Source organism: Phalacrocorax aristotelis, chromosome 5 (genome assembly GCF_949628215.1).
Source record: "Phalacrocorax aristotelis chromosome 5, bGulAri2.1, whole genome shotgun sequence".
Classification (NCBI taxonomy): Eukaryota; Metazoa; Chordata; class Aves; order Suliformes; family Phalacrocoracidae; genus Phalacrocorax; species Phalacrocorax aristotelis.
The window spans coordinates 38,688,535-38,703,156 of NC_134280.1; the positions used below are offsets into that span (position 1 = coordinate 38,688,535).

Genomic DNA, 14,622 nt, shown 5'->3' on the forward strand with positions numbered 1-14,622 from the left:
GAGCATCCTAGCTGGCCTTCTCCCCGCTGCAGGCGAGGAAGGAGGGCAGGAGACCTCCCGTCGCCCCACCGGTTCTGTGCTGCATCTTCCCTCGCTGCGGACTGGCGTGGCTTGGCCTCTTTCCCGCGGTGCGGTGCGCGCCGCAGGGAGGGGAGGCAGCAGAGACCCTGTTGCTCCGGGCCCGGCGGGAAAAGCAACCCGCGCCCCTTCCCGGGCGTGGAAGTTTTGCGGGAGGCCCGGGGGCGTGGCGGGGCGTGGCGGGGCGTGGCGGGGCGTGGCCTGCCGCGCCCCCCGCCGCCCTCCCCCGTCCGTCCCCGCCTGCCGGCGCGGCTCCCGGAGCTGGGAGCTGTCCACAGAGGGAGGTGCTGAAGGCAGGGAGGAAGCGGAGGGACGCGGACATCTTCGCTCCCCTAATTTCCTCCCTGCCTCCTGCAGCCATTTTGCACCAGCAAGGCTGAAGGGAGGTGTTAGAGGGGAGGGAAGGGGTGGGCTGCGGAGGATGAGGGGAAGAGGGTAAAGAGTTACGGAGAGCGAAGAGGCAGCCATGGGGGATCCCAGCTGGTACGTCTGCTAAGACTGGCTCACAGCAGCAGCTGTCATCAGCACCATGGTGAAAAGGAAAAGCTCAGAGGGCCAGGAGCAGGAAAGCGGCCGTGGCATCCCTCTGCCCATCCAGACCTTCCTATGGAGGCAAACCAGGTAAGAACAGCAAGCCCTGGCGACTTGGGATACAGCTGCAACAGGGCGGGGGGGGGGGGGGGGGGGGCAGGCCAGCTGCCCAGTGGCGGGGAGGAAGCGGTTACTGCAGCTACAACATGAAGGCATGAAACAGGCTGCTCTCCTTGCACTCAATATAGAGCAATCTGTGTGTATCAGGGATGCAGGGATGGGGGAAGGACTAGAGGCAGCTTAACCTAGTGGCAGTCCCAGGCAGCCTCTTGATTTGACTTTAGAACATCCATGTGTATGCATGTCTATGCACCTCTCCCCTCCTCCCTGTTGTCTGTCCCCCCACCCCCACTTCTAATAGGACTCCTGGAGCCCTGGTATCATAAGCAGCATCCCTCAGTGCTGCACCAGACTTGCACCTTTGCTTGTATCTATATTTGCAGCCATTCTAGAAGTGTAATCTATGCTTTGAGAGGCCAGCATGCAAACAGATATGCCAAAGCCTCACCTTATTTCATTGGATTAGAGAGTAATGATGTGTGAGGGGCAGGCTGGACATATGGCTGGGACTTTATGTTCCTTGTGAAGCCTGTCTTAACAGAATTCTAACCTGAAAACATTGTGGGGGCTGTGAGGGGAGGCTGGAAGGTTTGAAGGTTGTGACTGTAATTTAAGGCCTTGTTCACAAAATCCCTTTATTCCACAGGTTCACTGTCCTTAAAAAAAAAAAAAAACAGAACACACCAAACATGCTGTAATAGGGTGACCTGATTAATTTTTAAAATATTTAACTCTGATCCCATTCTGGAGGCGAATGGCAGTAGGGGGTGGGTGTTTTCTACCTACAAGGTACAGGCCTGCATTTCATCATTAGCCTTCCACATCAGCAGTTGTGGAGGAAAATACGTAATACAAAACTGGCAAATAGATCTCTGGCTTAAAATAGAGGCAAGGCACAGTTCAGTAATATTTAACACATTTTAAATGTATTCTATTCAAAATCTTTCACTGAGGTAAAACTGCTGCAAACTGTCTGATGGAAGATTTTATCCATGGGGAACAGGACTTTTCTGGAGGGTAGATCAAAGTACCTCTTGGCATGTCAGTGTGGGTGCTTTTGTCTTCTAGAAAAGGTAACAGCATTTTATCAGATGTCATCAACAGGTATCCGAACGTTGTTTTGGCCTTCCCTTGCGTTAAGTTTCTCAGCCTTTTGCCAGCCTTCTGACATGAGAAGTATCCTAATAATAATGAAGCGAAAGCCATACTTGAAGTACTGTGTCTCTAACACTTTTTCTCCCTTCCTTCAGTGCATTTTTAAGACCTAAACTGGGGAAACAATATGAAGCTTCCTGTGTGGTATGTACATCTTTCTCTTTCTTTCTCTTTTTCAACTCTTATTAGTAACTAACTTTTCATGCAACTTCATCTGACCATGGTGGCTGATCAGCACGCTTCTCAGCTTACGCCAGAAGTGGATTTAGTCCGTTCAGCTTAATTTTGTACTTTTATCACAAGAGGGTTTGAAACCTTTTCCCATCTAGAGAATCTGGATATTATGTGCATCTAGACACAACAAAAATACATTGACTGAGGCATTAGTAATTGAACTAATTAGTAATTAAAGTTAATAATGGTATAGGCAGACTGAGATATGACAATCTGGGTCTAAACTTGCAGTTCATCATGTGTGTATGTGTGTCCAGATGAGATTGCTGTCAATTCAGTTTGCAATTACTGGAGTTTTTCCAGACTTAAAATATTGAAAATCTAAGCATTACTAACTGATTTATGAACAATACTTTTACCATGGTGCGAGATGAAAAATACATCCTCTACTGGAAAATAGAGGCAGCATGTCTTAGCAGCATAATTAAAGAGAGGCTATTATGCAGACACTAATAACTCGTATTTCTAACTGTATTTTGAATGAAACTTCAATCTACTGTCTAAAGGGAGGAGGAAGGGAAGGCATGCAGCAAGTTCAAATAAGGCTATCTAGGGAATTTCAGAATTCCTTGAACTGTTGCTGATCTTTGGATGGCTTAAAGTACATTAAGCAGTTGCAGCCAGACTTGACAGACTGGAAAAACTTGGTCTGGACATGTATCTTAATAGTTTAAAGTACTTAGGTCTCTTTGCAGCGATTTTCCAGCTTCCTTCTCACAAGATATTAAGCTGGAGAAGCCCTAGTTGCTGCTGACTAATTTTCTTCTAAGAAATCCATAAATTTTTCAAGTTATTGCTAGATACAAAATGCTGATAGAGGGCTGCTGGCTTAGAGTGTTTGTGAGTAAAATGTGTTGTAATTCTGGCACATGGACCAAAAAGCATCATCACTCGTTTATGCCATTGACTGTTCCTTGTTGTTCAGAGGCTAGAAAATGGAGCTTGTTGGCTATGTCCTTTACCAGCAGTCTCAGCAGGGTGCAGGAGCCATGCTTTAAAGCACCTATAATCTGATCCCACCTGTGAGCTAATGTCTCTTGCTGTTGCGTAGAGGCAGAGCTTCCTTCTCTGTGAATTTGCCATGAGGTACCTACCTGTCTATGGCTTCCTTGTGCTTCATGCTGTGCTGTTGGCGTCTGGTCTTCCTCTATGACCCCCAGGCTGATTCTATAGCACCTTTCTTCTGTGAGGACTTATCAGAAAAACCAAACCAAATAAACAAACCCACTGCAAAACAACATAAATTGCACGCTTCAGCTAAGGGAAAGGGAGCTCTGGAAAAATGTATTTCATGAAGAGCCAATCTATTTCCACCCCTTGGGTGAAGGAGAACTTAATTCTTCTCCAATTCCTAACATAATCATTAAATTACGGTAGAAGGCTTTCAAAGGTGGGGCTTAGTTTTCAGCAATTGATGGCTACAGCCTGAGTTGCTGCATCTGCCATCTTCTTTTGCTTATCAGTTTGCCAGCCCTGCCAATGCACATGAATGTCTGCCCACATCAGCACCTTCTGTATTATCCAGTGAGGTAGCAGAGTGCTGTGTGCATGGGTCAGACAGGGTTTCTGGAACTTGACAGGCAGTTGGCTTGTCTCTGAAACATCAAGTTGACTATCTAACACCATTGCATTGACTAGTGTGCCTAAAAATACTATGCACCCGTTACATGATCTGTTCTTTTAAAATTCTCTAGCCAGACGTATTCTAGGCATGTCTATAGGCTGTTAACTGCCTGACAATTCATATGACACAACATTGTGGAGTATTCTATTATTATTATTGGCTCTAAACTTGCTGCAGTAGAATTTGCTGCATATTGTGCCTTGAGGAAGTAGATGCTAGAGGCCTAGATTTGGTGAGTACAGCATCTGGTCTGCAAGAGCAGATTGCATTGCTTCTTTGAGCTTTGCTTTATACTTTAATACTTGAGGAAAAGCCTGGCCCTTTTGTAGCCTTGTTTTCCTTATGTGAACAATCACGCTGACTTAATTGCCCTATAAATAATAGCCTTTAATCTGAAGATAGATACTCCACCCTCGGCATTGTCTTACATTGTCTAAATGCTCTTGTAGCTCAGTATGGATTTAATGTTCTTCCTTCTCCCCATTCTGAAGTAGTTCTGCCCTGACACAATGTCATTCCTAATGTGCAAAGCTGTAAATGACCTCACAGGAATGTGTGTGAGTGCTGTATAAAGCTAACACTTTTTTTAGGTGAGGGTAAGGGACTCAAGGATATGTTTTAAATTCTTTTACCTTGGATTGCATTGGGCATGGAAGAACCCAGATATTTTCTGGAGAATCCTGCAAATTAAAAGTTTACCTCTTTTCTGTTTTTTTTACTTGTTTTTGCAAATGTAGTAATACGTTTTGTTGTTATGAATGATTAAAGGATAGATATGGAACAAAGTTTTAAAAGAGGCCACCTTTATTTTATCTAGCCAATGGACATGGTAGCAGAAAGGTGAGGTTTTGAACACAGGAATTTTCTGTAAATAATGTGTTTGTCATCTGTGTTTCTTTGCTTGTCAATGGTTGTACTATTACTATATTTAGTAAACAATAGAGCCTTACCATCCCTTGTGCTATGAACACCTTGATTAATGTTTTAGATGTTTCTAGGAACTCTTCCCTACTCAAAGGACCTTCCACAGACTGACAATACTGTCTGCCTACATTTCAAGTTCGTTCTAGTCAGTCTGAAGTGACTTCAGCAATGGTCTCTGCTTTCCACCATGATGCAGTCTGAGCTTTGGAAGAACAGGGCAGTAAGGCTCTCTCCAAGGACAGAAGCCTGGTTCAAGAAGCACTAGTAGTTTCTCTGTGTCTCTGCCAGGGTCGTCCTGTACATACACTAGGCTAAGCACTGGGCCCTGCTCTCTGAGCTTACTGCTTTTTTTTTTTTTTTCCCCCAAGTGAAATCCTCTAGGGCTACCTCCCTGGAGGAGAGCTGTAGCTCATCTGGCATTCCTGAGAGGATGGCACAGTGGGGTGCTGAGCTTCCCAAGGTCCTGGCTGTCTAGTGGGGGCTAGGGACCTGGCTGAGACCTTGCTGCTTAATGCATTTCACTGCAAGTACAGCTCCCCTGGGCTTAGGACAGGGGAATTTCATGCGACTTGAGCAAAGCTGTATAGGAAACCATGGCAAAGCCCAGCCAGAATCTGCTCTGTCCTGTACTGTTTGTCTAGGCTTCTTCAGGCAGCTGCCTGTTCCCATTCCAGCAGAAAAGTGACACACAAGCTGACCGTGGTCACAAGGTATTTGACAGTCCCTTTGGTTCTTGATGGAGAAGAAGGTAAACGGAGAACAGCAGCAGTGGGAAGGCAGCCAGATGAGACTGACCGCCACTCCCTGTGAAAACAGATGGCATCACCAGGCTAAAAGGAAAAATGCTTGTGTAAGTGGCCCTGAGGGAGCTGAACTCCTACACACAGAGCACTGCTGAAAGGGGCTGCCCTTTCTCCAGCCAAGGCATAACACTGACTTCCTTCACTACCACCTTGACAGATGTTCTTTATCCTCCTTTGGCATGTGGGGTGTTGCATGGACAAGCCTGCTATAAGTATGTAACTGTTTTCTTGTCTCAGCCAAGTAGCAGCCCTGAGGCTGCAGCTTCAGACATACCCATAGCATGACAATATCTCTCTTCTGACTGACTTACAGGGAGATTACTTCAGACATTCTCATTCAGCCTTCTCACTGAAGCATGTAACTCCTCTCAGCTGTAGCAGCAGTTGCTTAGTTCACGTAGGGTGAAAATTAGATCTTTCATCTTAATGTCTGTATATTCTCTGTAGCAGGTCCTGAGAGTAAGAGTAGAGCCATAGCAGACCAAAAGGGAGGCTCTACAGGAGCAAATGCTAAGCCAGGGCCTTGCATCTTGAACGTCAGTTGTAGGCAAGCACTGCTGTGAGCTGGACCTTTATGGAGAGCGCCAGGCAAAGTCCATGGGAACACTTGTCCAAAGAACTGCATGTTCTTGTTGGGCTGCTTATGCTTATGCTGAGAGTTATGAGTGTGGGGACTGATGCCAGCTAGGTCCTGTGCTGACAGTACAGGCACAGTGGCAATTGTGTACTAGCCAGTGCCCATAGCACACAGGGACACTCAGTGGTTTCCATACAGTAGCCTTTGTGTTAGCATTTTTCTGGCAACATCTAGTACTTCTGTCTCAGATGCCTGTGATCACATATGCTGTTCCAGAAGCTAATCTTTCATTGTGGTACAGAAATATATCTAGCTTTCTGCTCAGGCCAGGAAAAAAATGGAGGAATCTTGTGGCTAACCATGTAGGAAAAGCTTCATATGTCTCAGAAACCCAAAATGTTGAGATGAATACAAGCCTAATTTAAAGACATAATTGCAGACTCCTTGGCTTCCTCTTGAGTCTCTGAATTATGCAGAATGTGGTCCAGAGCTTCCAGAAGGCAGTTGTTGGAGGACTTTCTCCCTGATGCCATTGACGTACCAATGAATGAGACCTTGACTGGTGAGCCAGAGAGACACAATGCGTCTTCCATTACACTTCAGAATAGTGTTGCTGCTCACAGTGATTTTTTTTTTACCTCCCCTTGCTCTGTAAAATTAATAGCTTTTTCACTGTACTGAAGTGTGAGCTTATGGTTTGTCTTTTCTACTGGAGATGAGAAGATCATTTCTTTTGATAAGCCTAGGTGGGCACTGGTGCTTGGCAGGCCTTTCAGTGAGCAAATTCAGCTCACTAACCTGGTAGAAACTACTTACCTCTATGCTGAGCTTCATTTTGGCTTGTGTAAAGACTTGACTTAGCTGAATGAAGGCTTCAGTGATCCCCAGAGTTGATGCATGAATAGAGGTGGGAGAGTGTGGCTGGAGCAACAAATAAGGATTAGCACTCTGTCCCCTTTTGACAAAAATAAATAAAATCTCATGTTTTACACTGGCTTTTTCAGACTTTGTGTTGTTTGTAGCCATGGATTAACCCTGCACCTCTTGTCTTGCTTCTGGGGATACTTTGCTGCTTTGTTCCCTCCTTTTGTTAGATACGAGAGAGTGGCTCACTCCCTTGGTGGATAAAGGAGGAACAATTGTTATCATCCACCTTGATTTGTGTGAGGCCTTTGACACGGTCCCATACAACATCCTTGTCTTTGAATTAGAGAGGTTTGAGAGTTTGATGGATGGATGAGGAATTGGCTGGATGGCTGCAGCCAAAGTGTTGCAGTCAATAGCTCTATGTCCAGCTGGAACAGGTTGCCTAGAGAAATTGTGGATGCCTCATGCCTAGAAGTGTTCATGGTCAGGATGGATGGTGCTTTAGGCAACTTGATCTGTGGTGAGAGGTGTCCTCTGCAGGGGGCATTGGACTAGATGATCTTTAAAGGCCCCTTCCAACCCAAACCATTCTATCATCTTATATAACCTTGTCTGGGATAATTGTTCTAGACCTCTGTTGTCTTTATACTACTGTGCTCTGGAGTGCTACTGTGGTTCAATGACTTTGTAGTTCCTGAATGGAACAAAATACTCAGACCTTACAATGAGTACTTGGTTCCCCTGTCTGCCAGGGCTTTCCAAGTGTCAGCTATCCTGTCATGTTCCTCCCATTCCTGAACTGATAGGAATGAATGGCAGGAGACCGTTTCCCTTTGCAGACAATGTGGCCCCCAGCAGATCTCTGTAAGAGTGACTTGAGGCATCCTTTCCCTGGCAGACATGTTATCCTGTTCTGGTGCTAAGAAATACAGATTCCTGACAACCTAATCCACGGCAAGTTATTTTTGACTAACGCCCAGGAAGCCAGCATTTTTGTCCACATATTACAACTAATGTCCTCCAATTTCAGCCATTGCTACATAAAGAAAGTCTGTTGAGTTTTCTGACGCAAACCTGGGGCTTTCTGGTAGGTGGGCAGTGTGACTTTCACACACTTATGTTTGTTTGCAGCTCTGATGTTTATTGTCAGTATTTCCTCAGGTTCAATTTGTGTTGCTACAGGCTTGGTCCTCTATAAGCATACTCAGTTCTGAATACCCCCCCAAATATATCTGTTTAAATCATGCAGTCCATCTCCTCTTCTCTTTGTCTATGCCTGGTGCTATTGAGGAGTTTCTGTCTTAGGTTGTGAGTACAAATAGATGTGCGTTTCCCTGTCTCCATGCTGGCCAGAATGGAGCTGTTATGAGGATGCTGCAAAACCATGACGGTGCAGCACTATACTGGCACCAGGGCATCCTGCCTCTCAGTGGAGGAGCTCATGTCTGGCAGATATCGCCACACCTGAGAGAACAAATGTGCACAGCTGGTGGGCTATGCAGAAGAGGGCACGTTGCCGCTGATTGACACACCACGCCTGGAAGTGGCTGGTCATTTAGGAGAGCTGGGTTACCACTGCTGCCCCTTTTTACTTTTCTTCTTTGTAATTAAGTTTATTCTTATTACCACCCCCATCCCCCACCTCCCACCCAATTTTACAGGAAAAATTGGTATGACTAGTGTTGAAGGGTAAGCTTTATGAATCTGGAGTGAGGGCATCTGAAGCATCCGTTAGGTCATGAATGCCAACAGTTACTTGTTTGCCCAGAGCCCAATAAAACTGGTGAAACAGCTTGTGAACAAATAGGTAGCCAGGAGGCTAAGCTGGTATGTGGCAAGGACATGCATTACCAGTAACGTATTTCTTTGCTTTAGCAACTTCAGTGAAGGAATATAACTGCTTTTGTGACCTATAATGAGATCTTTGTGTCTGGTCAGAGGAAGGACTTATGGAAATGGTTGGAGCAACTGGCAGTAAGGAAATTCCTCGGGGATTTCAAAGGCAGATAGTCTTATTTTTGTTGCTTGAGGTGGAAATAATGAACTTGTTGCAGCCATCAGCTCTTTTAAATGTCCACAAAACCATTACATCATGGCTCAGCAAAAAATTTTGTACACTGATTATTTTTTGTGGCAGGGTGCGAAAACATTTCCTAAAGCCCATATAACGTTAATGGGTTGCCCTTTACATTACACTAAACTGAAAGAGCGTGTGTGAGAGGAATATCCAGCTCTCAGCTTCACAAATACAGGCTTCATTAGTTCCTGTGACTTCCAGCAGGGTTACTGGCATGCCAGATTAATACATAGCACAACTGTAAGTCTGGCTTGATGTCGACATTTAACTAATAAATGCAATACTAGCTTTAATTGTTTTTTATTACAGAAGATATGTTTAGTGGCCCATTCACTTCTTAGCTAAGTATGTCCATATGTCTGGTGAACTTTAGCTACAGTCTGCGTCTTTCAGGAAAAATATTCTAAGGTGTGCTTTAGTTATATAATGAAAACTTAAGATCACAGGTTTTTAAAAGAGAATGTTGTACGTACTAGAAGGTATGTGCAGAAATAGATATACAGTGTCTTTTTTTTTCTTTGTTTTTACTTCTAGTCTTTTGAAAGAGTTTTAGTAGAGAACAAGCTGCATGGCCTTTCTCCAGCTCTCTCTGAAGCCATCCAGAGCATTTCTCGCTGGGAACTTGTCCAAGCTGCGCTCCCACATGTGCTGCACTGCACCGCAACATTGCTCTCCAATCGAAACAAGCTAGGTTAGTGCTCATGTCAGTTTGTTTTTCCATTACTGAAGTTATCAGTCAAAATACAACAGATTGATGCTCTGGGTGCCAACATATTTTAAATCCTAGTGTCCCAGCTAGTTCATTCTGTGGATTGCTTTTCTTGATCTGTTCTCATGTATAGCAGGGTACCTGTGAGAGCTTCCCCAGTGACGATAATGGTCTGATGAGCTGAAGAGTCAAAGTAGTTCAAGAATATTTTCCTAGTTATTTTCCAGAGATAATAGAACTAGCTTTAGGAAAAGCCTTACCACCCAGCAGGCATGGGCTCCTTGAGGGAATATACATTTTTTTAAAGCCTTGGTGCAGTGCCCAATGGCAGCAGGTACTTTTAATATCTTCAGTTCTTGGGTTTTTTTTTTCTTCTTCTTTTCTTCTTATTCAGACTAATGTGTTTGATTCTCACCAGATAAGTCAATCAGATAATAAGGATAGGACCAGGACCAAATACAACTTACTTTACTAGTCTTTTACTGATTTCAGCAGGAATTTGCTTCATGAGATGTGCCATTTAATAAAGTCAAACAGACAAGACTGTCAAGCTGGCATCTTTTGGGAGCACTCGATGTCCATGCATTCAGTTGCTCCGCAACTGACATTTCAGGGACTGAACTGCAAATGCTGTGAAGTAAACGGAGAATTGTGAATTAGGTTTCAGACATAATGAAACAGAATGCTGATACTTTTAATGGTAGAATTTTAATTTTCAAATGCTTATCAGGATGTTGGATGCCCAGTTTCCTGTGCAGCTCTGAAAGTCTCAGCAGTGCCATTAAAGGAAACCCTGTGAGATACTGTGATGTATTTTTCTATCCAGGACATCAGGATAAGCTTGGAGTAGCTGAAACAAAGCTTCTTCACACTCTTCACTGGATGCTGCTGGAGGCGCCTCAGGACTGCAGCAATGACCGATTTGGAGGAGACAGAGGTTCTAGCTGGGGAGGGAGCAGTAGTGCCTTTATCCACCAGGCTGAAAACCAAGGATCACCAGGACATCCCCGGCCTAGCGCCATGAATGAGGAGGAGGAGAATAACAGAAGGAAGTTCTTCCAGAACTCCATGGCCACAGTAGAGCTCTTTGTGTTCCTTTTTGCTCCCCTTGTCCACAGGATTAAAGTAAGTGGAACACGGGTGGCGTACTTGTGTAGAGTCATCTCTGAACAGGAAAAGAATGATTCTGCCTTTGTGATTGTTAGTTAATTCAGCGTACAGTGCACACTGCGTGACCACTGAAATGTTTTAAGAAGCTGGCAGAATGCCATTGCCATCAGGAAAAAATACTTCCAGTGACATGACCATTCACCACAGCATCAGGCAGACACAAAGGGAAATAAATCAGAAGCGAGCCATTTTCAGCTTTTGGGAATGTTAAAGATTTGTGGCCCTTGTGAAGTCTTTGGGACCCATTGCTCAGAAAGGCCTTGCTAGCCTTTCAGGGATTCCACCGTGGGGCTGCCACTGGGATTTGTTGTTGTCATTACTAATCACCTGGACGCTAGTGATCGGGAATGTGTGGTAGTGGTATAGGAATGGCAGTGGCAAAGGCAATTGAACATTCCTTTGTTCTGAAGTTGGAAGCAGGCTGCAGCCTTCCTGTCTGGCGGGGTCCCTCTGTTGGCTTTGTGCTGAGCGTATCAGCTTTGCAGAGTGGTGTGATGAGGAGACATTTTCTGCATGCTCTGACTCCTGCCTCTTTTCTTTAGTCTCCCTGGGAGGGCTGCCGTTTAGCCTTTCCATTTCAAGCTAGGTCTCAGAAGAGAAACGCTCTGGAGAGTAGGTGCTTGGAAAAGGTCTATAAAGTCATGAAGTGATGGAGTCTGTTGTCTGTTCTAATCCAGCCTTGTATGCTGCAACAGTTGAAGATAAGAAAGTACAGGAGGTAAAGGATAATCTTTTGGTTAAGACAGGTGAAAGCATAGATTCTTTCCTTACTTCTGCTACTGAGTTCTTGTACAGTAGTTCTCAATATATTTAGCCTGAATTTTTCATACCTGTTTACTAGTTCCATATTTTCTCTGTAAGCTACTGAGACACAACAGGAAGGAATGCTGAATTCTTCTCAGGGCTATACAGAAAAATAAGGGCTGCCCTTTAAATAAATGAAATGAAACTGGAGGTAGACCCTGGCTAGTAGAGATTAGGTTTCCAACTTTTTTGTATTAATCTTTCTGGGATGTAGTTTCCCTTTTGCAAGATGGGGTTAATAACAATATCTCAGGTTTACCTTGAAAAATTCTGATATCTCCAAGACACTGTACTGATGAACATTGAAAAGCCCACGAAAACATGCATGTTTGTGTCAGCAAAGCAAAACTCAAAAAAGGTGAGCTAAATGAGGCATGTAACTGTCTCACTAAGTCAACATTGTCCCTTCTGTGTTTCACAGAGGTAGAGGTCTCAGGGGAAGAATGCTATCTGATCAGATAGATAACTAAAGTAATACCTGTGCTCATGGAAGACGATACATGTTTGCACAGGCAGACCTAAATGATAGAATTCCTAACTTCTGAAAGGATTGGTGTGTTTAGCAATGTGTTTTTACATGAGGCTTTTGGGGGTGAGTGGGATGCATGCAATCCTGTAACTTAACAACTGTAGATAAAAGTGTTGGCATGTCACCAAAAGCTAGCAGTGCAAAGGAAAAATGCAACACATGTTACTGCTACCACTTGCAAAAGCCTTGCAAGGTACTTCTTAGTAAAAATAGTAATTAAAACCAAGCTTAGTTTATAACAAAGTGAGCTCATTATGACAAGACAGCACTAATGAAGAGTAGGGAATAGAAGGGCTGGAGTGCTATGAGCAGTCAGCTCCTGCCATTCCAAAATTCCATTGATTTCAACCGCTAAGGCATGTGGAGCTATGTCAACAGGAGGCAGCAGTGTGCCTGTAATTATGCTGTCAAACCTGCTATTACCATGTTTGTTTGCCTTAGGGGATAGCTGGACTATACCAAAATCAGTGTTTCCTAATGTCGGAGAGGTCCTTAGGTCAAGTAAATGCATACTTACACCTTGATCCTGCTAAGATTTATTTGTATACTGATTTACATGATTTCAGCTACTTGCATATGTAAAACAATGATGACACAAGTGTAAGTAGTACCAATGTCTCTCTGTTGACATAGTTCAGGTACTAACAGTGCTAATAATAGCATTATTGTATATTGCTATTTTATAGTAATTTGTTACATTTCCTGTTTCCTGAATTTCTAAGTAATCTTTTAGTATTTAGTATTCATATTCTTTTGAGACAAGAAGTTCAAGTCTTGGAGTGTGAATCCTAAGGTGGAGATTGAACACTAAATGTGAAGTGGTTAATATGGTCAGAAGGTATGCTTTCTGTCACAGGAATAGCCTTTTCTTTTATAGCTTAATGTCCTGGAAAAAATGGGGTTCATTAACTAGAATAGAAATTTTATTTGGAAAAAAAACATGTATATTTTTGTATTGAGATTTGCCTATTATTTGTTAATAGCTATACTTGAAATGTATTAATGTCTGCTCAGTAGTGTCAGTGGCCTCTGAGTTAGCACAATCTGACCACAGAACTGCAGATGGTATCACTTGTTTCTTCCAAGATCTGTGCATCAGGGAAATGACAACCCTTTTAGACTAGAAACAGCTTTCTTTTGTATGAGCTCATGTGACACAATCTCTGTTTGTCTCTCTAGGAGTCTGACCTGACATTTCGGTTGGCTAGTGGCCTTGTTATTTGGCAGCCTATGTGGGAACACAGGCAGCCTGAAGTTTCTGCCTTCAATGCCCTTGTAAAACCAATCAGGAACATCATTACAGGTCTGTGACGTTGCTGCGGTAATGTAGCTCCTGAGAGGTGGGAAACCTTTCCTTTGTTTGCCTGATGCTGCCTTACGTTCTGTAGCCATCATATTTGAATGAATCTGTTAATCCTGCAGGAACTAGTCAAACTTTTGAGAGTACCTTAAGGTTGTTTCCTCTCAGAGTTAACTGATGTTTCCATAATAGTTAAATAGATGAGCGAGAAGTCACAAATAGGAATGAGAAACTCGGACTCAGTGTGTGTGGGGACAAGAGCAAAGGTGGCAGTTTCAAACCCAGTGTACCCACCATTTCAGCGAAGCCACCAAGGCGAAGGGTTCCAGAGCGGAGGGTTGCACTGGGGGATCCTTCCTAAAGTGGCAAAACTGTGGCAAAAGTGCAAAGGCAAAAGCGCAGGGAGAGGGAGGGTAGCTCAGCCCCAGTCTCACGCCCCCCCGAGTGGGAATGAGTGAGCTTCTGATGAGAGGCAGCTCTGACTCAGTGTGGGCCTGACACGAGTGACGGTGGCCAAACCCCCTCACGCACAAAAGCAGCCCGCAGGGAGTGTGAGCGACCAGGGGCGCGTCGTGTCAGAAGGGTGTGGCGCGGCTGTTCACGCAGGGAAGGCAAAGTGTCTCTTGCAGCTCAAGAGGTGAGTTCAGCAAGTTCAGCTGGTGAGAGGGAGCATAGCCATGGCATCAGAAAGATGGGGAAAGAGGGTCTTTGCTCAGGAGCTTGCAGGGCTCATTGACAGGGCTTTAAACTAGAGGCAAAGGGGGAGGGGGAACACGTCACGCTTGCCTGTGACAAACTGTGGGAAGATACACAATGGTTAGAGGGATGGGCTGCTAGTACGAACCCTCAACCTGTTGCCCAGAGGCACGCTGAGGACACTGCAGCACAGTTGAAGTCTTGCGGAGATAGGCTGGGGGCTCCTGAGGAATTAGGAGCCAACAAGGAAACTCCCATGAAACACCTTAGGGGAATCAAGGTGTGTTTTGCTAAGAAGGCGACAAGGCCCACAGACCGGATGAAATGCCTCTACACTAACGCACACAGCATGGGAAACAAACAGCAGGAGTTGGGAACTACCATGCCGGTAGAAAGCTACAACCTCGTTGCCATTACTGAAACT

The 14,622-nt window shown here is 44.5% G+C and overlaps 1 protein-coding gene across 2 annotated transcripts in view; it reads left to right on the top strand.

Annotated features, from left to right (window-relative positions):
* Window positions 1-518: 518 nt before the first annotated feature.
* The window catches only part of UNC80 (unc-80 subunit of NALCN channel complex), a 134,559-nt gene continuing 120,455 nt past the window's right edge, over window positions 519-14,622 (top strand). For both annotated transcript variants that reach the window (XM_075094034.1, XM_075094035.1), the window contains exons 1-5: window positions 519-699; window positions 1,980-2,028; window positions 9,525-9,681; window positions 10,526-10,824; window positions 13,382-13,505. In XM_075094034.1, the coding sequence (XP_074950135.1) occupies window positions 608-699; window positions 1,980-2,028; window positions 9,525-9,681; window positions 10,526-10,824; window positions 13,382-13,505 (721 nt within the window). In that variant the 5' untranslated portion in view covers window positions 519-607. The remainder of the gene's footprint in view (window positions 700-1,979; window positions 2,029-9,524; window positions 9,682-10,525; window positions 10,825-13,381; window positions 13,506-14,622) is intronic.